This window comes from Anser cygnoides, chromosome 7, assembly GCF_040182565.1.
Source record: "Anser cygnoides isolate HZ-2024a breed goose chromosome 7, Taihu_goose_T2T_genome, whole genome shotgun sequence".
NCBI lineage: Eukaryota > Metazoa > Chordata > Aves > Anseriformes > Anatidae > Anser > Anser cygnoides.
This window is the reverse complement of record NC_089879.1, coordinates 25,678,730-25,704,658: the sequence shown is the minus strand read 5'-3', so window position 1 is coordinate 25,704,658 and position 25,929 is coordinate 25,678,730. Positions and strand designations below refer to the sequence as shown.

At 38.1% G+C, this 25,929-nt stretch overlaps 1 protein-coding gene and 1 long non-coding RNA gene across 16 annotated transcripts in view; one reads left to right on the top strand and one right to left on the bottom strand.

The window, feature by feature from the left end:
* Positions 1 to 17,915, top strand: part of TET1 (tet methylcytosine dioxygenase 1) — an 83,607-nt gene extending 65,692 nt beyond the window's left edge. For 10 of the 12 annotated variants that reach the window (XM_067000169.1, XM_048069645.2, XM_048069649.2 and 7 more), the window contains 2 exons: positions 1,652 to 1,991; positions 6,904 to 17,915. In XM_067000169.1, the coding sequence (XP_066856270.1) occupies positions 1,652 to 1,991; positions 6,904 to 8,045 (1,482 nt within the window). In that variant the 3' untranslated portion in view covers positions 8,046 to 17,915. Of the gene's footprint in view, positions 1 to 1,651; positions 1,992 to 2,116; positions 2,215 to 4,827; positions 5,330 to 6,903 lie in introns of those variants that run through there. The other 2 variants (XM_048069654.2, XM_048069655.2) reach the window with 2 other exon arrangements.
* LOC106030977 (uncharacterized) overlaps positions 1 to 25,909 on the bottom strand; it is a 31,042-nt gene extending 5,133 nt beyond the window's left edge. For 2 of the 4 annotated variants that reach the window (XR_007165446.2, XR_001204049.3), the window contains exons 1-2: positions 25,480 to 25,909; positions 24,503 to 24,573 (exon numbers count right to left, since the gene is read on the bottom strand). This is a non-coding gene — a long non-coding RNA (uncharacterized lncRNA). Of the gene's footprint in view, positions 1 to 17,297; positions 24,406 to 24,502; positions 24,574 to 25,479 lie in introns of those variants that run through there. The other 2 variants (XR_001204050.3, XR_001204046.3) reach the window with 2 other exon arrangements.
* Positions 25,910 to 25,929: the final 20 nt, after the last annotated feature.

Here is a 25,929-nt window from a genome sequence, read left to right as displayed (position 1 = left end):
GTGGAGGTAAGTGCGCATGGAGCAAGCACATCAGTAAATGCTACTCATCAGCTTCTACTTGCCCTTTCACCTTTTCTTCTGAAGACCCCTTCTCTTGATTCTTTTAAAATGCCACCTGAAAAGCTCTTCTCCTTTGTCTCTGCCCCTCAAATTTTCTCCTCTTGCTGCTCTGCAACTGTCAAGCTTTGCATATAGCTATTTATAAAGCCCTAACCACCACCTTATTTATTTAGGATTTTTAGTTTGTGATTCTGTAATTCTATTATTCTGGAAATAAATCTGTGATGCTTTTATGTGAAAGCTATGCTACAAAATAAATGTTTGTTTTTCCTAAATTATATTATTATTATTCTCCCCCAGAATGTTAGGCATGGTGACAATATTCTGGAAAACTGAATTAACTGGTGATATGCATCAAATTCGATCTACACAATGATGGAAAGAGAATGCCCTCATTTAGGGAGTATCATCTCCTCCTTGGATGGTGCTCAGATTCCTTTGTGTGTGTAGTTAGCAACTCCCCATGAAATAGAAGCTTAACTGTGCCATGGTATTAATGCATGGCTTTCTAGTAATGTGGTATATTGTGAAAAACAGCATTCTCCTGTGAATTTAATGAATGAAACTTAATGTGCGGTTTATTTGAACACTTGCTCAAATGTGTAAAACTGTCGCCATCCCTTGGAAAGCACAGAATGAAACCAGATAGATGTGGTTTGCCCCTCTGTTTTTAAGAATGTTTTGTGTGTGTCTGTGGTTTTTGTTTTGTTCTGTGTTTTTTTTTGTCCCTAGGAAACAAGCATGTGTTTTTAGCTCTTCTTTTAAGGTGAAGGTTTAATATTAATAACAGCTGGAACTCTAGACATGCTGGAAGTCATAAGTACTGCGAAGGTTCAGCAGTGATTTGGAATAACTAATAAGAAAACTGTTGCAATAACTTTGGATATTTATTCACATTTCTTATCAAACTGGATCTAGCCAGCCTTCTCTTGGCAACACATAATTTAATGAGAGAAAGTAGGTCAATGGCATGAGAGAAACTAAATATTTGTTGGGTCTCGTGACTTCATTACAGCAGGCAGAGTTGGGGAGGGGTGTTAATTTAAGAAAGTGTGTGTATAGATACGTAGATTCAGAACTAGAGAGTTATAGCTGAGATTTACTGAAAATACAGAGCAATATAGATAACTTCATTTGCCAGACAACAACAACAAAAAAATAGTTCCATGTCTTACAAACTTCTTGTTGAATCCATGTTTTTTTTGTTTGTTTGTTTGTTTTTTTCATATTTAGCCTTTAAAAATGAACCTGAACATCAAATACATACTAAAAAAAAATACTTAGGAATTTCCAGTATACTTAGAGCTCAGCCTATTTAATGAGTTTGGCATGTGTTTGTGGATAGTGTGAGCTAGCCCAAAGCTGAATTTTTCCTGTCCAAAACACATGCCTTCACCTTATTCTTCAGGTACCAGTAATTTTTCTGCATCACCATAAATCAAAGAAATTACGTGTCAGATGTCTACATTTGAAAACCTATAGCACTGAGACTATAAAATACAAGAAAACAATGAAGTCCAAGATAAATGCTTAAATATTTAAATAACGTTTGTGTTCTGGTTGTATTTGTAAATGGTCCTGTTCCTCCCAGGTGTGTACATTAACAAAGGAAGATAACCGGAGAGTGGGGGTGATTCCAAGTGATGAACAGCTCCACGTGTTACCTCTCTACAAAATCTCACAAACAGATGAATTCGGCACCGAGGAAGGATTGGAAGCTAAGATAAAAGCCGGAGCCATACAGGTGCTCACAGCATTTCCCAGAGAAGTACGAATGTTAGCTGAGCCTCTTAGAGCCACAAAGAAAAAGAAACCTGACACAAGGAGGACCCCAACTGAAAAGCAGCCATTAATAGACAAAAAGTATTCAACACCAGTAAAGCTGAAAACTGAAGCACCAGAAAATCTGAGCAACACGTTGCATTGTTTAGGTGAGTGATGCTCATTAAATTCTACTGGTCTTGTCTGACACTGTGTTGTGTCCTACCCATCTGAGGGGAAGGAAAAGCTCCCTAATACTCATTTTTATAACATATTCCCCTACCCTGCGTTTTAGGAGCTAATGAACAAGACAGTGTAGTCAGCATTCTCTCTTGGCACAGAAGAAGACAGGTGATAACGCAAAAATAAGTTTGTGGTGGTGTTTTCGTAATCGTAAGTAATGCTAATGCACCAATGAAATGTTTTCAGGTTCCTGTATTCTGATAAATAATGGTAATAAGAACATCTTGAAATGGTAGGAATGTTTATTTAAACAATGGGCATTATTTTATATCATTTTAAAGCACAAGAACCATTACCTACTTTGTATGAGAGACAATGGCTTTCTGACAATCTGAGTTGATGATAATTTCCTTCTAATACTTAGTGACACAGATACTGCAGCAGAGCAAGAGACTTGCCCCAAAAAAAAGGGGGGGGACAAGGTTTTATCAAAGAAAACAGTACTTCTCAAATTCTTTGAAATGCTGTTGGTGAGGGTGTGAGAGATGGGATCTGACAGCAGCTAAGTAAAAGGTATGTTTTCTCTATTACAGGGAGATTGCACTGGCCTCAGTCTTCTGCAACAATGTGTGCTTGTGCAGCATAGAGTCATTAGTTGACTGAGCTGTGCGGAGTTGCTTTTGATTCGTGCTATTTTACCTGACTGGGGTCAGGTTTTGAACAAGTATTTTTGGACAATAAAACTCTTCTCTGGGACTTCTCAGTAATGAAAAGTAGAAAAGAAGGAAGATGAGGAGGAAGCCACAGAGTAGATTCTGTGATTAGAAGGGAGAAAAATAAAAAGCATAGCCTGTCTGGCTCTGGGAAAGAAAAGGGGGAATTTAGCCATCTGCTGAAACTTTGAATGTTAATTCATGAGAGAAATCCAGGTACATGTGATAGATTTCACTTGAGGAACAAAAATTAAATGTGGATATGTTCTGGGGAAGAAAAAACACTGCAAACGAGAATCTATTTGACACATCTGTAATTTGTACTCATCAACCTGAGTACATGTTTCTCTCAGATGAGACAGGGCAACAAATAAAACTTTGTGTATAGCAGGATGAAATAAGAAAAGAATTATTACACTACTAGGAAATTAGACAGACATTGAGTTAATCTGCATGTAAGTTTGGGAGACAGTCCAGGCTCTGAAACAAATATAAAAGGACTCCTCAGGCTGAGGACAATGTCCAACAATAACTCCAAAGCAATGATTAATAACTTCCATCATGCTTCAGGTGGACTGGAAGTCCTGGAAGGATTAGACTCTGGCTTGGGAAGGAATTCTGAAATTGTTTGATCTCACTGTAAAGTTGTTCTGAAACACTGAAATAGTTAGGAACTGTCTACCTGAGCATGACCTTGTCATTAAAAACAGGCATGGCTTCTGAATTTGAAAGCCATGCCTTTAACAAATGGTATGCTATCCAGAGTTTTGCTGTATGCTTTGGAAATGTAAGTCTTTATCATTATTCCCTTAAACATGCAAGAATAATAAAATAACTACATAAACCAGCCAACTTAAATAATTGATCTTGACTATAAATAATTAGGTAATACAGTCTAAAAGAGCTGCTGATAAAAATAAATCAGAGTGATGAAGAAATACTCTTTAAGAGTGAGAAAGTTTTTCAAAGATTAAAAGAGTTGAATAAAACCATTTTCTTTCTGTCGTAAAGGTTCAGCCTCTATCATGCAGATTTTGATAGTGGAATTCCCTCAAGATTCTGCAAGTGAAACATGTCGAGTTTATGCCGTTCTTTCTGACTCAAATAAAGCTGTCAACACAGTAAGCCCAAATCTGCAGATGGCACGTTGCTGCAGCTGGCCAAGATTAGTGACTCAAAGCATTTATGCACATTGTATGTGTTTCCTGTAGTCACACAGCGCAATGGCTGAATGTCACCATAACGGCCGCTGCCCTGCCCCTTGCCAAAAACACAAAGATCCATGGATTATCAATTTAGAAAATTATAGTATTAACCTGTACATACTACTTTTTGCTGTAATAAGGGATCAGTCCTTGGTTGGTTCTTTTAATTTTGCCAGTTGTAGGTATGATTTTAGTCCTGAGAAATTAATAATGTTAATCTGGCAAAGATTACAAGACTCAACATCAATACAAAATCAAATGGCCTGTGGAAGAGAGGAGTTGAAATTAGACTATCCAGTAGCCATCGTTCCTGACAGTAAACTGGAGGAAACAATTATTTAAATGGGTATCCTTTCACGTTAATAGTGGCCATCAGCTCTGCTCATACCATTTAAACATAAAAAACAGAAAGGTTTGTGTAATAGGTAATGGAAACAAAGTACAGAGAAACTTACTAGGGGGAGAGAAGAACAATACCAACTGTATAGTTTTAGGTAAGCAGTGAGTAAAGAGAGTTCTGCTACAGCTACCTTAAGCATGTCAGATACTGCTGTTAAATTTTCTACTAATACAGGAATAAAATACTAGCTTATGTCTACTGGAAAGGAAAAAAAATATTGATAAATGGTATCTGTAATGTACTCAATTTACTGATGAGGACAAGAGTTTAAAGCATTGGTTTTGCTTTTTAAATACTAAAAAGAATATGGAGAATGTGCAATTAGATGAGATAAGCATTGTATATTCAGTCAGGTTTTAGGCCATGTGAGGCTAACACTCTTTGGAGTAGACTGGGGGGATTTTGAAGGAGTCACAAGGCTGACTATTGGGTATTGTCCATTGTTCGTGATCTTCCTTTGAAAGAGACTTTGACCATCATTTCAAAGCCATTACTGTATCCCCAGCTGGAAAGCCCGTAAACCTTGAGAGACTCCTCTAACCTGCCATGTCTGCATCGTATGGAGAGCTGGAAATTGCAAAGTGCTAAGACAGGACTATCTTCTGTTTTTACCTAGCAGCAGAGATGATGGTGAGGAGGACCTTTATGGTGCTGAAGACAGCTTAGGTCTGCTTGGTAGAGCAGGCATACGTGATGACTTGGCTAGATACCTAATTGTGCCAAGTGTTTTGTAGAAACACTATATATTAAATAGGGTGCATTTGTCACACACCTCTTGTCAATACCACGCAGCACAACTGTTAATTTTTACATTTGTGCTAATGCTGAGAGCCATTGAAATCTTAAATTGTTACAAAATACATATTAAAGATGAAAAAAATGCATCTTTATATAGTTTCATCATAAAGCCCATTATTCTGGACAAATAAACTTTAGAGATGGAAATGTTATTTTTTCTCTCTGTAAATACTGGCAATTCCTCTTGGCCTGTATTGGATAGAAGCAGAGACGAACCACCAGCCCAGAGCCAGTCTCTCGGCTGGCTGCAGCACAGTAGTACTGCAGCCAGCAGATCCCAGTGGGGCTGCACTCTGTTTGAACAGGAGGTAGTAGCCCCGGGATGGGATGCCACTTTATCTGAACCATTACTGATTTCCTTCTACCCATATATTTGAATTTACTTCTGTTTCTTAACATCTGTAATATTTTCCTCCTAATCAAAACATCGACCCTGACTTTTGTTCAGTACTAATTTCAGAGGAATGTGCACCTCTGTACGTTTCCAGAACACACAGAGTTTTGTATCTCTCTAACATGGATATACCCTATATAGAAAATGTTGGTTTCAACTTAATGCTGTTAAATACAATTTCAGTGTAGGCTTTTTTCTTAATTAAATGGAATGCTTTGAGTTTGTTTTCATAAAAAGGTCCTTAAAAGAATGTATGCAGTTTCCTTACGTCACCCCTCAGTTTCAGTATTTGTATGCTAAATGTATTGTGTCTGTAGTTTATCCCACTTTGCTTTTTTTTCCTCATTCCTGAAAGCATGTTGAAAGAATGTTTTTTAATCCATCACTATTACTAAATTAATAGAAGAGAGAATAGTTCTTCTATATTTGGTAAAGCAGTTAGACATTCTGTGTATTTATGGAACAAAGAAACAACACTGACAGAGATGGTCCTTTGTGAGAATATGGAAGAACTCTGTGTTGTACTAGTTTGCCAGCAAACAGATGTAAAGCAGTTTTAAGGCATGATGCAAAGTCCATCAAAGTCAACGGAATTATCTCCCATTACTCTTACGGACTCTGGATGAAACTTACTTGTGACCAGAACTAGTCATTTGAGGAGAGAGCAGTTTTGTTCTACAAATGAGCACAACTGCAGTGTGCCAGGACTAGAAATTGGGAGCTGACATAAGCTGAACAAGTAATCCCCCAAAAGACTTGAAATATCTAGTGTTTGCCAGTTAGGTGCAAGACAGAGCAAGTCACATGTAGCAGTGTGAATTTACCTGGAGTATGTTGCAAGATACTTTTTTTAATTCTGAGCAGTTACTTGCTAATGCACAAATTGTACTTTCTGCAAGGGACAGGATCTGTAAACACGCGTTTTCCTTCTGTCATAATTTGGGGTAAGGTGATAAAGAATTTTGGTTGTTTCACAGGCTTAATTTCAGACAGACTAAATTTTGGCAGTTACCTAAAAATCTTTTACGCAGTGCTTCCTGCTGGACTGTGCAGTCAGGCAGCTGCTGGGAAGCACTTGTGTAGAACTGGGCTGTCTGAACCGGAACTGAATGCTTATTTGATCTGCTTTTTCATCCCTCCGTGAAATACCTTTCTGTTTTATATACCAGCAGTCTGACGGGAAAAGATTAAGGCAGTAATTCAGCAAGGTAATTATGTACGTAGTTTGTCATACAGATACTCCTAGAAAGTTAAAAATTACCATGTTGAATAATCTGTAGTCATCATTTATATCTTTCATATTAGAAAGCACGTATGAAAATACCATAAAAGGTATGTTTTATTAACTGAGGAAAAGTAACTTACACTTTGGTGTACATTTTTTTTTAGGGAACAAAACAGATGCTTTAAAACCTGGAATAAAAATGGAGACTTCCGACCACCTCTATGCCATGAAACATACTTCAAACACTACTAAAAATTGCTCCTTATTAAAACAGTATACGGCTTCCCCCCCTTTCAAGGTGGATAGTTTACATCCTTATTCATCGTTAGCACATAAGCCTGGCCTAACAGCAGTGACTAATATTCAACAAGATTTTTCAGTTCCCTACGGGTATTTTGAATGCAGTAGTAAGCAACCTCACGTGACACCTTATATTAATTGTAAGAACTTTGATGTGTCGGTCAAAGATTATACTGGAATTTTGCTGAATGATAAGATGAATGGTGTGCCACCAATTCTTCCAGAGGTCACTGCTCCAGGCCCCCCAGCCCATAAAGACCCCCTGCCCAGTATACTTGAACATCAGCCAGACAAGCAGAATTGTCAGCCTCAGTTAGACAATTCTCCTTCTTCGCAGATGATCAGCTCTTGCGATTTGTCAGTACCGCAGAGCTCTCCAGCAAGGGACGCAGTTGGAAACGAAGCTGACTGTTCCCACGGGTGCCCAATGGAGAAGGGTGGCTCCCTTCAAGAACAGATGTGTGATTTTGACTGTGCTGACGAAAAGCAAAACACTGCACTGGGACAACCAACTGATTCTGAAGAAAAAGCTGAGGAACTGTGGTCAGACAGCGAGCACAATTTTTTGGATGATGACATTGGCGGTGTTGCTGTGGCACCTTCTCATGGTTCTATCTTAATTGAATGTGCAAGACGTGAACTCCATGCTACCACACCTATTAAAAAACCCAACCGCAATCATCCCACACGGATTTCCTTAGTTTTCTACCAACACAAAAATTTAAATGAGCCAAAACATGGGTTAGCCATGTGGGAAGCAAAGATGGCTGAGAGGGCAAAAGAAAAAGAAAAAGAAGCAGAACGATTAGGAACAGAGAATACTGAACTGAACTCTAGCAGCAGGAAAACAAAGCAAACAAGTGAAAACAGAGAGATTTTTTACGAAGACAATGAGTTCAACCAAATTCCATCACGCAGAGCATTAACAGTAACTAAAGATAACGTAATAACAGTATCTTCTTATGCCCTTACACGAGTTGCAGGGCCTTACAACCATTGGGCATAGGTTTTAGTATCGAATGCCTCCTCTTGGTGCAGCATTACACAGTGTTTCTTTAAGGTGCTGTTAAAGAACAAGTCTCGTGTCGTTTACTATTTGCTCATCTCAACCATTTTAAGGCTGAGGTAAAAAAAAAAAATGTGGGGGGATTTCTTCTTAAACTGTGACTTTAACATTTGGTGGTGCTCAAGCACATTTTAAGCAAAAAAAAAAAAAAGTTGTATAGTTTTAATACATTCTAAAAAAGATTTTGTTTAGGTTATTAACCTTGATTGAAATCATTCAGTTTATTACCTTTAGGAATTTATATTTTGGTGCTTTAAATCAAGTCTGTTTACTACAGAAATCATTTATAGGGATTTTAACAGGTTCACATTTTATGGTGTTAAATCAAGTTATTACAGTAGTAGCTCTACACAGCTCTTGGTGCTTAACCACATCAAACAGTTAAAATAAATAAGCTGAATTATTACTTCATGGTGCCATTGCTTTAACAACTTCCAACCATTGCTATATAGTCCAAATTACAGATAAATCGTTTAGAAAACCAATGATTTTTTTTTTCTCTAGATTTGTCATTATGTATGAAATGAAGTTATTGGCAATGATGGCTGGAAGTTGTTTTTAAGCTGTAAATATATATTTTAAAAGCACTTTCTATTTTTAAAATTAACTTGAAATAGTATAGTATAAGGATCATATTGTCTAAGGTTTGTGCATACTCTACAGAAGAAATCATTTTATTCTTGCTGTGTAGAGTTCCATATTGTTACAGCTGCAGTATGTATGCTAATAGCATGTGATTGTTTTTAGACTTGCCCTTTTTCATGGAAGATTTTGTTACATATAAACAACAGTTATGAAATATGGAAACATTTTATTATTTGAAAGAAAGTGTACAAACATGAAATTAGGAGACATCAATATGTGCGTTGCTATTGGGGAGTTAAGATTTTTATTTTTATTTTTTAAAGGCAGCATATGTTATGATTTCTTTGAGCAATAAGTGCATAAGTCTCATTCGTTTGGAGCATTATAAGTTAACATGACAACCAAATGTTCCTAATGCCTCAGGGGTAGGATTGTTTTGGGATAAAAAATACCCCCTAGAGTTGCCTTATTCTATTCTGAAACAAAAAATATTAATTTGAGGAAAATACAAAGGAAGTGTTGGAAAAGAATGAAATTTCTAATATTTAACAGCAAATTTTTCCTTAAGAAGAACCCATCTATAAAGTTCACCAGCTTTCTAAGTTCAGTTTTTTTTACAAAAATGCATGGTAAACTTTTAAGTGATTTCTACGTTTCATGTAGAAAGGGTTGTATTCTTCCTTCCAAACATATGAAATTTATGTTCTCCATTTTTGTTGAAAAAGTGACATATCATGAAATGAGTATTCGCTGGACCAGAGGAAAAACAGACACTCCATTGCTTTTAAATGCTGTAGCATCCCACTCTTCTTTCTGATTCTCCTCTCCTATGTATTTCCTTTTTAACCTTATTTATTTAAACAAATTACCAAATGACAACGTTAGCTAAGGACTGACCTCATCCTGCAACTTCCTCCATGAGAACAGTTCTGCGTAGCCATACCTGCCCAGTCAGAGCTAGGAGCACCGCTCAAGCCAGGACTCCTGTCGTGACTGAGAGCTGCAGGATCAGGCCCCAGAGACGAAGCTGTACCTTAATTCTGCCTCGGAGTCCTCCCCAGCTGGGTAATCCATAGGCGTAACGAGGTTAGATTTTTCCAGTGTGAAAATATACTAATAATATACTTGATAATATAATAATGTAGTGGTGCTGTAACAGAGGAATATGAATTATCTAGATCTGCTTTATTTAAAACCTAGACAAGGTGCTTTTTCCTTGAAAAGTTGAACTGTAAATGCTCTATCTACAGTTTTGGTACGAAAAGTACATAAATTGTATTTTTAACACATAGTGCCAGTTAGGACGTTGGTGCTACAAATACTTCAATACGGCCGTTGATCAATGAGACTGTTCTCCTGTACAAATGGATACACACCTAGTGTTTGCGGGAGCAAGGTCTGAAATAGCAATCACTATGTAATGACCTTGGGTTCAATTCCACAGATTCCTGTCGAAATTAACAAAATTTTGATGGCAGAGGATGGCCGAATTGAACCCATTCTTTGTATCTTACCTATTTTAAGTAAAATTTGTAAAAACCGGGTATGCTGCAAATCTTAGTTCAAAGCTTAATATTAGTTCAAATAGAGGATATGAAGGGATTGTAAATAATAATAAAACAAAAACAATATTATGCCATCATTTTGTACCAGCAGTTTTATGCTTCTTGACTACGTAATATACAGTATACATCAAATCATTATGGTATTTTGTGTGCCTTAGATTTCCATTTTGAAACTTGTATATTTTTGGTGAGCCTAAGACTAGTAAGAACTCCAGCTGTCCATACAGTAAGTAGTACTGTACGTTCTCTAGCTATTCCATTCATGTATTTGCTATCTGAAAACCCTTGTCCAACACCACGATCGATCATTTGCAGAAAAGATGAGTTTGTTTCACTGACAGTGCTGATAGCTTTGGGTTGTGTAATACAAATTGAAAATATCATTCAGCACTCCCACGTGAGTAACAAGTTCTCTACGCAAAGTAATGTTAGAGCCATCTCTACCTTTAGAAATGTTCAGATCGGTACAGTGGATCAGTTTCACTTGAATCTTCCCCTGTAAATGTCCAGATTTTACTTCTGTGTGGTTAGAAACTTCAAGGTGAAAATGTTCTATTTAAAAACCAGCAGCTTCCCTCAAAGAAGTGAGAAACTAAAAGGTGGATCTGAAAGGATACCTCCAAACATAGCCCCTGGCAAGTCACTGCTCCAGTGACTGCACCAGTAGACTTTCAGCAAGTCCAGGTCTACCTTATTTGAAAAGGCAATTTTAAGAGAAAAGTTTATCTTAACATAAGAGTAATGCTATTAACTGATAGGTGCTAAAGCTCAGAGTTACTACTTTATTAAGATTACTTATATGAGAAAATATATCGTCTATACAATAGGTGCTCTTTCCTTGGCTGTTCATAACATAACTACTTTCTCAGTGTGTACCTAACAGGCAGGTAAGCTGGCCGCTTCTGGTTACTGCTGTGGCACACGGCAGGTTGTGATTTGGGAAGCTAATATTTTCTATTGCTGTACTGCGGTAAAGAAAATACAACCTTTTACTGTTTTTACAACTGTGTGCTATTTATGGTAACATTTCAGAATATTTATCAGTCTTGTACACAAATTATGTGGGTTTTTTTGAGTAAGGCTATCATTTTATAACAGTAGTTGTCTCTTAAGATTTGTACATCTGTGGGTGTATTGCTTTCCTTTGCAGCCCACACCACCACTTGCATAGTTTGCTTTTATCCCTTAACAAAGGCCTTCAGGGATGGCCAGATCAGGAACTGGATCCAAAGTTAAGGTAGCTGGCTAGGTCAGACCCACACATTTTATTTGGTTTCCAACAGCTGGCATTGTACTCAGTGGAAAAAAAAAAAACAAAATGGATTCAGGTATGGGCTGGTGGTGGGATGTGGTGGTCTTTTGATCAGTTTTCCCAGTTCTCTAGCAAAAACTGTCATGACCCAACACGGGACGCCTTTGATTTTCCAGAAGAGATGTCTCTCACCCCTTTCTCCACTGGGTCCGGCACCACCGCTCCTCCTTCACGGTGAAGGAAGGAAAATGTAGCGCCTTCTGCAGGAGCCAGTTCTGTGAGTCCCTGAGTCCCCCTTGGAGTTACTGCAGCTGTGCCCAATTACATACTGAATTTTACTCATAGAATTTCTCCATGTTACTGTTTCTAACAGGCTATCTTGTATTACAGAAAGTAGCAAAAATTGTTTCTATAAATATTTTAGTCACAAGATCCAAAAAGCTTTGAAAGAACTTACAAATACTTGTGACCTTCTAGCTCTAACAGTTGTATGCAGTTCTGGTTTTTGTAAGAACTTTCTAAGCTAACTCTTTTACTTAGGAATAACTGCTGTTAAAAGTCTTTATCTTACCTGACAGCACCTCTCTACACTTATAACAGGAAATAATCGTAGTATCTTAAGCAACGCTTCATTGTAAGCATGGGTAAATGACACATTCGTTAATACTGAAGATTATTTGTAACGTACAACCATTTGTGTTTTTTTTTAAGATGTTTTTAATATCATTGCAGTATTACACTAAATTTGGTGGGTTAAATTTGGGTCCTGTTTACATTGCTGCAGCCCTGTTGACTGCAATGTGCTCATTTATCAAGCTTTTATGCAACTTTCATATTTAACTGGATGGATATGGATACAGTTGACCAAAGCCCATGCTGACTCAGACCCTTGCAACAATACCACAATTAATAGTCTTGCAAGGACATACACAGAAAGATTTGGGATCAATGTACTTTTGATTAAGTGCAGAGGTTTTATTGTTTGTAGCACAAGAAGTGATTAGTGGTGTGTAGAGAGACATAATACCTTCACGTCAAGTTTCAGGCATACAAGCAGGTCTCCTTCAGACCTGATTCAGGCTTATGTTGGCAAGGTTTTTTTGTGATTTTTTTTCTTAATTGATAGGTTGTCCAATGACAAATTTTAATTGAAACATGCTAACAAACTGCATCTTCATGACTTTATATTTAAAATGTAAGGTTGAATCTCGCCCTTTCACTTCCTATGAAATTTCTCTCTGTGAAATTAGCTCATTTATCAATCAGTCATCAGCTTTATAATTTATAACTATATGATTATGCCCTTTTTTTCCCATGGAAATCCTGTAACTTTTAGTTCATAGAAGTTCATAGAATCATTAAGGTTGTAAAAGACCTTTAAGATCATCTGGTCCAACCATCCCCCTACCACCAGTATCACCCACTAAACCATGTCCCTAAGCACCAGGTCCAACCTTTCCTTGAACACTCCCAGGGATGGTGACACCACCACTTCCTGAGCAACCTGTTCCAATGCCTGACTACTCTTTCTGAGAAGAAATGTCTCCTTATTTCTAACCTATAGGAAATAACCATATCCTCAGATACTACAAAAAGCTAAATTACATGTCTACTTCACACTTTCTGTACCTAAGAGCAGTTGTATACAAAGTAAGGTCTTTGTGACGTATCTTCCATAAAATTGTTGGTGTTGTGTTTCTCATGTGTGAAAAGCATCTGTCCAGCCGTGCCTCACGAAACTTTCTGTCATCTGATCTTAAATAATTAGTTAGAGACAAGGAACAGTCCAATCACATGTAGAAATACAGTCTGGCTTTCTTACTTTCATCAGGTGGTGATCTGACTTTCAAGAGAAAGTGCAGAGAAATATCTTTGTGTAAAATTAAATTGCAGAGAAAGTTTCCATTGATGATTATGACACCACAGTGCCATAATGCACTGCAATGTCTGCGTTACAGCATTGTTTCGAACCAGTAAGGATGTGCCATTGTGTCACACGGCTGTGGATACACGTACAAATTCAGCTGTTTCCACAGTTCCTCCGGGGACAGTAATCTTTCCCTTGTTCTCTGCCTAAGTATATTGGCTTTTTTAAGGAACAACAAAACAAACAAAGAAGAGGGTGAGAGTTGGTCACTCTCTTGTAGACAGTCACAGGCAAAGCTGTGAAAGGTACAATGGACTTCAGAAACAGCCTTCTCATGTACACGTGTTGTGGTTGCTAGGGTGCTTCTTTATACTGACACTTTTTGGTGTATGTAATTTTAAATACAAAAACTTTTTAAAGTCCATGATACATTTTTGTCCTTCTTTAATTAGATAGAGTGGCCAGTGTCAAAAGTCCTGAGGATGTGGCTACTCAGTAGAACAGTACAGAAACTGGCTCTAGTTTCTTCTGGACTTCCCTGATACTTAGTTTTCACAAGCTGTGTAAATGGTGCTTCAGTATGTTGCTGCAAAAAATGTAGAGATTTATACTTGAGTTTTTTTTCAGAGAGCAAGGATTTCTAATCATAGTACCTGATAAGGCAGGCACCAGTATGCATATAGGTCACTTATTTTTTCTAAAGTGTTTGAAAATTGATTTAATAGTTATTTTGTTATTGCCCTGTTAAAACATTTTTGGTCATGTCAAAAAAGAGGAGTGAGCTAAATTTTTTGCTTAATATTGTCCTTTACATACTTGCTTCCTAAATTAAGCCAACTTAATTCTCAACATGCTGCTGTGTTATCTCTCTGAAGAACGTTAGATTTGACTAGTGTCGATGAGTAGGTGTTGCTTTCTGCTCTATACAGATGACACCAAATACTACAGGCAGCTTTCTCATTCCTTAGTCTCCTTGTGGATCATCTGTTGTAGTTAGCTGTTTTCACACTCGGCACTAGATCGCATTCTCACCTGCTGCTGAATGCTTTAAACACTTAAAACTGCTCCAGAAGTTCTTCCTGTCTCTCTGCAGATCTACTTCAGTGCTCAGCAGTAGGAGTAGACATGTCAGCCTGCTCGTGAACACGCCCCACAGCTGTCGCTACTTTCTATGTAGATCAGCCAGTCTTCATCATCTCAGGAATATCACATGAATTTATTCTCTTTGTGACTGTCCCAAAATCTGTTTCTTTGTCACCTCTTATTCTATATAAGGCAGTTCTCATTTTTTCATTCTTTCTTTCTCTCTTTTTTTTTTTTAATTCATGTTCTCTCATATGGAACCCATAATATTGGATATTTTTTCATTTCAAGAAAGAAGGACATTTCATTATCTTTCTTCATCAGTATTTTCTTACTTTTTTAAATATTTTTTTCCAGTTAACTCTCAGATCTCTTGCTGTAGTTGTTACACTCTGTTCTTGTGTCTGCAAGTAGCTAAACAAAAGACCCTTTGCTCACAGTTGAAGACTCCTGTTGCTAGCATCTCTGTGGAGTGCCTTCTTTTCTTTTGAGTTACTCTACCAGCTCTGCTCAGATTTTGACATGACAGATGCTGCAGACCCTGCATAATTACAAGAGCAGGAGTATTTCTTTACATCTTCTGGTTATATTCCCGTGCAGAGATCAGTTCTCGTCCTTGTGAGAAACCTTAGTTTTGTGTAAGTTCATGCCTTAACTGACAGGACTGCTTGGAAAAAAAGAGAGGAACAATGGATTTTTTGGGTTCTTCCTCTGTAGCAGCAAGTGGAACTGATTGAGCTTGAGCAGAAAATAATAGTAATTGCCTTTTATAAAAGGGTACAGGAGCGTTGGCATTGTTTTTTCTCTTTCTGAGATGCAAAGACTTTAGGATCCTTTTTCCAATCCAGTTCCCCAGTTCACCCCAACATTGTTTACAGTGCTTAACCACATACTTGTAACTTCAGCTTTTAAAGATATAAGATGCTTCTTGATGCTGTATCCTGAATTCTTCTACAACAGCAACTTCTCTTTTCTACTGGACCATTATATATGCCATTTTCCACACGTAGTTATATTAAAATGCTAGAATCTTCCAACAGTGTACTTGCAGTGAATGCAAGACTGGGGTGCTAAATAACTTACACGAAGGTGACTTGCTCTGTTTGGTGTGACAGTGCTGTTTTTAACACTTTGCACACCCTACCAGCTTTCCTCATAAAATGAGAGGACACAGGTTGTAGACCTCAAAAAACTACATGTGTAAGAAGGAGGAGAGATTTGTCAGCTAACCTACAGAGAGTTACCAGTTACAGCAGATGAACTGTATTCCAAAGAAGTGCTGTTGCAGTGGAGCAAGGGAACTGCTAGTTTGATGTTCGGTATTGCAGTTGTTGCGACAGAACATTTTAATGCTGTTGTGGAAAGTTTTGTGATCTGATCAATATTTTACATGTATGTCTGTATTTTTATTATATTGTAATGGAAAAGGGTCTAGGGTTTGGGAATCTTCTTAAAGTAAGAATGAAGGCCCTGATTCTCATTTATACTGATGTCCTTTGCATCCCATTAGAAGGATAAAGGGGCTGTGAATGGATGCCCACTGAGCTTACATCGTTCGGAGCATCCCATTATACTGATAACGGTATGAAAGATCATTAGTATAAATTACAATTCTTACCAAAGGACTGATGTGTACAACGATAACCCTATTTTGCGCATACTGGCCAGTAACACCTAGATTGTTCTTAGCTTAGAAATACAGATTGAAGAGAAATTCCTCCACCTTGTTTTGTAACTGGCTTTTTAAGTATTCATTTCTATTGGCTGTCCTTTTCCCAACCTTGTCTACAAGGAGAATGCGGTAGATTTGTACCTCAAGATAATGACCTGGCCAGAAATCTCATGGAGTTGTCAGTAACGCTGTTTCTAAACGTAGGTAGTTTTTCTTAAAATATTTCCTTGCTTTTATCATTACTTGAACCCTTTTACTTGATTGCATAAAGTGGGGTTGTGAGAATCTACTGAACTCCATTCAGTGTTGCCACACTGAGGTAGATCTTGAGAGACGAAGCTAAAAACCAACATTTTCTGACTGCCCTGACCGTGGTGATACTCAGCAGTGAAACTGCTGGCACTGCCCTGCATGCTTGAGTCATGCAAAGCTTCCCTCGCTGCCTATGGAAGCTTTTTGTAAACATCAAGTGCCGCCCCCCATACCCTCACAACATTGCAGTTAAATGTTTGTCTTTCAAAAAGATTTGAGGAAAAAATTGTTGTATTTTCATTCTTAAATTTCTGAAGTGCAATGATACTGCAGAACCTAAGGAGAACTGGTTTCATACAAACTTTGTGAATGCCAGACTGTAATCCATGCAACGCAAAAGGCAGTGTCTAAACTTCATGAATCTCTTGTCCTCAAAATTAAAAATAGCTGAAGGCAAGAAAAGCAAATCCAATATACCAATACAACTAAAAGAAATCCAGTTCTAACCAACACAAAAACTTAAGACATTTCAGTCTTTAACAATTAATTATTCTAAAATAATTTGCTCAGTTTAAAAGAGACAGCTCCTCATAATGTGACAGTATTGTACCAGGTCATAAATGCTATTCAAAATTTGCTATTGTAAAAACATAAAATTTTAAGGACATGCTGTACTAAAATGATACGGCTAATGAATTCTTTCCTACTTTAAAAAAAGATAGACAGTATGCCAAAAAAAGGCTATTTTCTTTCTTTGCTTCTCTTTCTTCCTATCTCTTTCCTTGTTTTTCTTTCTTTCTTTGGGATGCATTTGATATTTATTTTTCAACTTTGAGGTTTTGGATTATTTCCAGTTACCAACCTACTGTATTTAGATCTGAAACATAACTTTAAAAAAAAAAAAAAACAAAAGATGATGTACAGGGAGAAAAAAATCAGAAAGAAAAAGCACTTCATTATGTCACAGTATTTACAGGAGAAAGTATAAAAATTACTTCTTTTCTCAAAAAATATTTGGGGCCTGATTCTTTCCTAGTATAACTGAGCATAGCTTCATGAGATTGGTGGAGCTATGAGGAGTTGGACTAGCTGAGAAACTGAACCTTAAAATCTTCTTTGCAGACAAGGGAACCCTTACCAGCAGTACTTGAAGACTTGTGAGTTGTGACTGCATGTTACTTGAAAGATCTAATTAAGCTATGTTTTTTGGTGCAAGCAGTTGTTGTACATGATTTCATGTTTATGTAGCAAGATGCATTGAAATGTTGATACTAGTATTGAAACATACATGTAAAAATTGTTGTTGTGGAAATTGTCTGTTCTGTTCTATTTTTCTTGTGTGTCTCATCTGTTTAGAACGTAAACTTTCATTTTTTTATTGTCCTAACTGAATAAGGCTAAATGAATACTGTAATTGAAAATATATTTTAAATCTTGTCATGAGTTTTTAAAAAGACTATTACAAATTGTATCATTCCTGATTACACAGAACTTTGTGGGTGGTTTTAAATAAATTTTATACTTCTATTTTGCACTTAGTCGTCTAATTTTTCTTTCCTGCATTTTTCATGTGAATCTTCTTGTAAAATGGTTTCGGGGGGAAAAAAGAAGTTGTTTTTCCAATACATACCCAGACAAACTCATACTGAGGTAACTAAAGATTGAAAATTAAGGCCTGAAGAGCCTATACGATAAAACTTAAAGCAAAGTTAAGGCCCCCCTTCATAATACAGCATATAACATTACATAAATGTAGAAGAACTTATTATTTACCATTTAAAACCATTACGTGGCTTTACATTTTAGGGAAACAACAACAATAAAAAAAATGGTTCTGAAGCTAGGCTAGTCTTGCAGCATTTCTGCGACTGTGAAGAACCTCAGCAAAGATGTGAAAACAGAAAGGAGTTACTCTAAAAAATATATTATTCTTTAGATTCTGTATACTATGTTTATATTGTGTACCCTATAGTCAGTAAAACAAGTCGAAAAGCCATTGGAAAATTCTAAACTTCATCTTTGGACTGAAAACACAGATTGTGAACACTTGTACAGTGCCTTGTTTTTCTACCAGCTTTGTCTGGCAGAGGAGGGTTATGGGAGTCTTTTACTGTGACTTAATTCCCATCCAATAGAGAAAGTCCTGTTTATATTTGCTTCAGCTCAGAGTTTACAGATTTTCCTCAAGACAAAAACACCCTTGGCTCTAGTCTGCTTTACTATGTACGTGACATTTGAGTGCACAACAGTACTAGGGAGAATTCCTGCTTTTATAATCTGAAGAAAAGGAAGAAAACTCTCTGAATGTTCACATTTGCTTCTTTTCCTTCTCTAGTAAATGCAATAGCAAAAAGTGTCTATTAAAACAATCTTCCAGATAACTGGCATCTCCTAGAAGGCAGAAAAATGCTGCTATCCGCGGGCTACAGTAATTCCCTAGCAATATAAAATACATCACGTGATTCGGTGCATCTAGTCTCCGGGAGCTGCATGTAGTAATCCACGAGGAAGGCCTTTACCCTGCCGTGCAATTTGCTGCTCCTTTAGAGGATAATCATTAATGGGCTTTTATAGCAACACATCTCCCAGACTGCCCCAGGCATACTCTGAACAGTACTAACAAATTCTCCGAGCAGTACGCGTCCCACGGTTTGATATTAGTCAGTAACCTGTAGCACAGGTGTCTAGGAAAGCACGTGGGCTTTGAATGGTGCTGAGAGACTGAGGAGCAGACCCAAGAACATCACTGTTGATGGAGAGGCATCAATGCGGAGCAACTGTCTCCAGCTACTTTTCAGGTACTGCCAGCCAACTGCATCTTGTCCCCTCCTGGCATTGCCACTGCCCAAGCTGTTGCCAGTCAGAGCCACCTCAGACTTGGGGGAACAAAGCCAAACGAAAGTTACCAGCCCTGGCATCCCGGAAAGGCTGCCGAATATCGGTTTATTTTGTAGGGCTCAAAGACTGGAGGTGGTTTCAGTGCTTTCTCCTAATTTAGACTTCTTATATAAACTATACAAGTAATAAAAGATTGATACAGTATAGTTGGTTTTAATTCTTAAGATGTTATGACCTCAAATTACAATACCTATTGAAAACAGTATTCATTGCTAACAACAGTTTAAACTTAAAGTTAACTTTTTTTTTCCCACTACAGTTACACTGTTCTGCAATAGTCCAGTACCCCATAAACCCCACAGAATGGCAGGGCATTATGTTGCGACTTGATTGCTGCGAGGTAATACTCATACTGATTGCTGCTGTTATATGCTGTTGCATACTGTTACTTTGTATCTTCAAAAGTGGAATTAATCATTATATAGGACAGTCTGTGGATTCTCTAGATCAACATAAGCATCAAATTCGAAAGTAATTTTAAAGAAAATGAGATAGTGCTTCAATTAATAGTGTTTCGGTTCAGGAAATAGCCTAGATTGTCTAAAATAAAATAATTACCAGGGATACATGTTTGTGTTTTCAATCTAAATCACACTGAGATCGTATTTAAAATGTGGAAATTTAAACCCAGCTATTTCCAAAACCATTGGATGGAGCACGACTCTTAAAGTGGCCTCTAATTCCCCGTCCAGTCTGTTTACTTCTGGATTCTCTTTTGCTTTTAAAACATACACCAGTTATACAAAATTCTTATCAGCTGAACTCTTGAAAATGGCGATGTCTTTTTTCACATGGCCAAAAATGACTCATAATCCCCACGATATCACATGTATGTCTCCATTCGTATGTAACAAAATTGGGCGACACTGCTCCCGTTAGCTCTTGTGAATTAGCCTGGAATTCCTGCAGGGGACATCATGACTTAGCCTTACTTGTCAGCACAGAACAGTAGGAGCTTTGCCTCCTCCTGTGGCATAACAAGTCAACAGTTCAGCTTGTTGTCACTGCTTTGCTTTACACTGAGACTTTGTTTTTTGCACAGTGATGACTTTGACTTCCTCCACTTGAAGAATCCCTTCAGGAAAATGAGGCATTAATCTCGTGCTTCATCAAGCAAGCACTTCTGTGGTAGACTCTAACTCACCTCCACTAAGGCAGAAAGCCTTGTGAGGATCCATCTGGGGCACAGCTGCTATGAATTTTACAGGGTGAGATCTATTGGACTGTTGCAAATTACCTTGCTCTGTGAGGGTAAGAGGCTGTCAGTGGCTCAGGTGTGCCACTGCTTAACCACTACACTGGTTGTGGCTCATGTAGAGATGTGGTTGGGGTGGAAGGCAGACTGCTTATCTGTCCAGAGGGCACACCAACAAGCCTTGCAAGTGTCAGAGGCTCTAGATCACCCCAAAGAGTATGGGCAAGTATTCCCTTTGTATGTAATTTCTACTGTCTGAGCAAGTGCGTATTGACTAGAGCCTCTAAGTCTTTCTCCTTTGTCCCCTCCACTGAAGGAGGCACTCCTTGGGGCTGTTACTGCACGCAGAAGTTCAGAGGATGTTCCCTGTTCTTCTTATAAGTTGCAGCCTGCATGGGCCACAGCGAGTTAAATCTCTGAATCTCTACGCTGTGCTGCACAGCGCTGGGAATTACACCTGCATGTCCTTCAAAATGCAAGAACCTTTATTCTTGAGATGGAGATTTAAGTGGCATGAACATGCAAGGTACAAAAATATGCTGAATCAAGAATCACAAATAGTTTCACTGGGACAAACCTCTGCATGTAATAACAGCAACTGAAACAGCTGTGTCAAGCTCTGTGAAATATTCTAGGACTCAGCCCTCCAGTACACAGAGTCACACTTGAACTGCAGAAGGACCAGCCTCTTGTTAAATACATGTAAATTAAATTTCAGGAAATAGTTACAAGTGCATCCAGTCTCCCAGCCATATGCTACAGACAAGAAATGTGGTAGAAAATCAGTATTTAATGGATGGACAGATTGTGCTGCCCTTTCTCTGTACTTTAAGACTGCTTTTTTTAAAAAAAAAAAAAAAACAAACTCAGAATGGTAAATGTTCAGATTACAATCTACAAACAAATCATTCAGTACAGTCCTAGCATAAAACATTCCAGCACTGGGACCTTTCTCAGACTCGGATCTCCAACTACTTTGGCAATATCAATAAATCTCGATGACTTTCACCAAGAGGTAAGATTATCTCCTATGAGCTCCCGAAAAGCATGATCTTAAGTTATTTTATTGAATCACTACCAATTCCCTTAGACAGTGAACTTTACCAGTTAAATAAATTGTTTGTGATAGTCCCTGTGTTTCTGGTGCATCTTAGCTTCAAAATAATTAAAATTTGTTTTATTTATGTTACAGAATCTACACTAATTCATACTTTGTCAGAAGTCTATTCTCAACCCATTTTGTCCCAATATAGTAGACCATAAAAGCCTTTTCCTCCTCACTTTGAGACACTTAAAAAAAGTAAGTAAATTTGTTATCTGCAATCTGCTAAACCCAATAAGGTTGATTTAACTCTGTGATGTCCCTCCTTGTTTTTGAGGGGTAATGCCTGTACAGAAACACTTTTGTCAAATACTTTGTATAGCAGTATATAATAGACATACAATAGTGAATATATCACGTGTTTGGGGAAATGTCAAGCATCAGTACATATGAGATCCCAAGGAAAAACTACAATAATTTTTTTGTGCAAGAAAAAAAATAGTTAATCTGCTCAGAAGGTTATATTCTGCACTTGATTCCTGTAATTCAAGCATCAAAAAAGCCATTATCTTAACCATTGTTATCATCAGGTATTTCTGGATATCTGGAAAGGTAAAAATAAGTTTAAATCTGAGTGATCCAGAGGTACAAAGAGCAAGTTCCAGTAGTAACACATATGTATCAGAAAGTTCATTCAGGGATTGAGCAGGATACATAGAAATGTATTTCCAACATGAAGAAAAAAACATAATATAACGATGTTTCACTGTCAAGAGTTCTTACATCATCAAAATGGAATGGAATAACCACCTCCCTGTGACTGGCAAATGTCTTACGTTGTCTGGAGAGATACAATATGGCCTGTTACTTATCATTATTAGTTTGCTGTCTTGTAGCTTCATGTTTAGTATGAAACAGGTAATTTCTGTGTCCTCTCAATTGTACAGGTTGTCAAAATTATGTTTATTAGAAGGTTATAATTTCCCCCCCAATTAATTCTCCTAAATACATACTGTGAATACAGTTCAAGCTTTCTGCTGGTTTTTGTTGGTTTGTTTGTTTCTCCAACCGAAGATAAGCCTTACACATTCCCTTCCATCTTTTTCTTTCACAGCCTGTTCCTAAGGTGTCTCAAACTAGTTTTGTTCTACATGATGCAGGAAAATATCACAGTATCCCTGATGCTGCTGTATAGTGACGATTGGTTGATAAGTACTTATTTTTTGTATGAGGGACGCTATTTAACAGCTGTTCAGCCATACTGTATTTATTACAGAATCATAGAATATCCCGAGTTGGAAGGAACCCATGAGGATCATTGAGTTCATAGCATGGAACTCTCTGTACAGTGTCAATAATATATAGTGATTTATTAAAGAGTAGTACTGAAGCAGTCTGCGGTACTGTCGATAGTGCCTCTGAAGCACGTTTTTTTTATCATGTCCTTACAAACAACCTTACCCATGCTCACATTTTCAAAAGAAGGATAACATGTTATGGGTTTCTTGTTGCTTTTTATTTCAAAAATAGGACTTCTGCTTTCCAAGGCTTTCAGGTGGAACTTACTTCTAAAGGTAATGACAATTATTTGCAGCTGATACCCAGCCATTCCTTCTAGATTGCAAAACCTCTGCACCAAACACTTTGGTCTGTGGTAAGTTTATGATACAACCACTGTTATGAAATACCTCAGGGGCACTTTGAAGGTAGTAAAGATTTATTTAATGACAAATGTAATTGTTTTTCTGCTTCTTCAACACCTTGGGGATCTGAAGTTGGAGTCATTAGTCAGCTTCACTAAGGGCAAATGTTTGTATCGCTAAAATGAATTACAGGACTTTTCTTTCTTCTTTTTCAGTTGAAGGTGGGATACTGCACCAAACAGCAAATACAATATAGCAAATGTTGATCAATATCAACATCAGTGTGGATGCAAAATGTATACCATATGCAGGAACAGTACAATTACATAATCCTTGGGCCAATGGAGAAAGCCTCTAGCCCAAAGCAAGCCATACACTTGCTTTTTAAATACCCAGTACACTCATTAGAGAGCTGCGACATCCACTCCCAGATCCGTACTCTGCTTACACTCACTACCACAATCAGCATGCTTCTACTTGCTACTTCAGTATTTATGCTGTTTGGTGTATTAGTTGTTCTTTCTACAGTGCTGAATCAGTAAAGCTGCCTGCTGTTGTGATAGTGGTAAATGTCTTTATTTCAATTGACTGTTTTGTGACATATAAAGAGGTGTAGCTTCTGAGAGCTCTTTTAGACACAGATCCTTGAAAAGGAAAGCTGTAAGTTTTAAACCTTTTGAAATTTGTGTTTCATTAAGTACCAAACAAGCCTCTGTTCCAAGGGGATATATATGTAGTTTTCATTCCAGAAAAACTCTAGATAATAAAGAACACGTACACCACCATAGATGGTGCCACAGACCATCTTCATGGCTTTCCCAGACAAAGCTAGGCAGATGATTACTAAAGGCCGAAGCTCTGAAATACTATTCACACTGTGAGACTTTACTATGTAGCATTTCCTGATACCAAAGGTATTTTCTTTGTTCTTTCCCATTCATCGTTGCTAAATGTTCTGATTGTGCCAAAATACATACGAAGTTCTTTAATTATAAGATGTACAAGTCATCTTTTCTCTCCACAATATCCCCATCTTGTTCTTAACAATTCCCATTACCACCAGGAATGCTAGAGGCTGCATATGGTTTATGGTTTTTGTTTTTGTTTTTTTCCTTCTAACTTCTCTCCTTTTCTCAACTTGCCCAATTATTTTAAGCTAACTTGTAGAAATGTCATACCTGTCAGAATTCTGCCCCTTTATCAATTCTGGCTGAAATTGTCCAAAGTACTTGAAAGATATTTAGGGCTTGGGGAAAAGAAGATGGAACATGTCACATTCACTTAAGCCTACAGTGTTTTCTTGGTTTGTTTACAGAAAAAAAAAAAAGACTAGAAGTGCTTACATTTTTTCACTGTTTTCCATTTTAACTGGTCCTTGTCACAACAGCATGGCTGATCTTGAAGATACAGAAACCTAAAGAAATCAAAAGGATTAATTAGCATTCTTTAAAGGGCGATATCAACATTTGCCCACTAATGGTAGCAATATATGTATGGAAAGGAGGAAGTACATGAAGTCATGTTCTACCCAAGGGTTTCCTACAAACTTGTAAGGATTTCTGAGAGCATCACTAAGAGTTACACATCGTCTGGTTAAAAAGGCCCCAGGCCAAAGGACTGAAGAATAGAGCTACTTCATAAAATTCTGACATTTACTGACAATTTTCTCCCTTAATAAACTTTTGCCACTGTCCTTTCCATTTCAATCATGCGAGAGACCTCTGTCACCTTTTTAGCCTCTAAATCCTACTTTCAGGTGAAAGAGTACAGATTCTTTGTCAAACAACTGAGTTTGATGTAGTTATGCCAATAAGGGAGATAAGAGACATGAGTAAGATATAAAATGCATAGAGATTTAAAAGATGAAGAAATATCCTTATCAGTGTAAAACATCTAAACCCTCATGTAAGTTGCACTGTACTTTAAAGTTCCAAGGCAGCTCTGTCTTTGTATAGTATCGAACACCAAATGCTGACAGGAATTTATCACCACGTGGCACTTTCCTGCTTTTTTTCTAGTTACCCCTCTATAACATAATGTAGCCCACTGCAAGTTGCCCTTACAGGAATATCTGCTTGATGTTTTTGCCTCTAAAGTAGATTTTATTCCACCACTAAAATTTATTTTTAACGACAACAAATAAAACACCTCAAAAATCTCAATCTGATTTACAGAGCATGTCCTGCTGACTTTAAACACTGAGTAATATCCTGCATGTGTTTTCACCTCAAAGCGAACTTCGGTAAAATAAAGTATTTAAGGGGTAGAAGGATCTTTTATAAGATGGATGAGACATCCCTGCTGCCCTTGAACTACTTACTGCAATGGTTTCTGGCAGCAATTTCTGTTTCAAAGCGCTTTCTGTGGTGAGCCCACTCCCCCTTCACCCCAGGCGATGCCCCACGTTATTTTCTGGGTGCTTGGGGACACAAGACCCGCCAGCGAGCTTTGACTCCTCCCTTGGCAGCCGCCTCGCGGCTCCCGGGGGCTTTGTCTCAGGCTGGGGGCTGCCCCTTCCCCCCCACGAGGTTCCGCCGGGCGGTGTGACAGGCGTCGGGCCGCCGCCGGGACGGAAGGCGGCCACACAACCCCCGTGCGGCAGGGAGAAGGCTCAGAGCCGGCGGCGGGCGACCGCGGGAGGTGACGGCGCTGCCCGGACAGCAGCGCCACAACCCTCCCGCAAGATGGCGCCGGGGCCAATATGGCGGCAGGCCGCCTCCCCGCGCCTAACGGCCCAGCACGCGGCGAGCCGTCCGCGCGCCCAACCCCC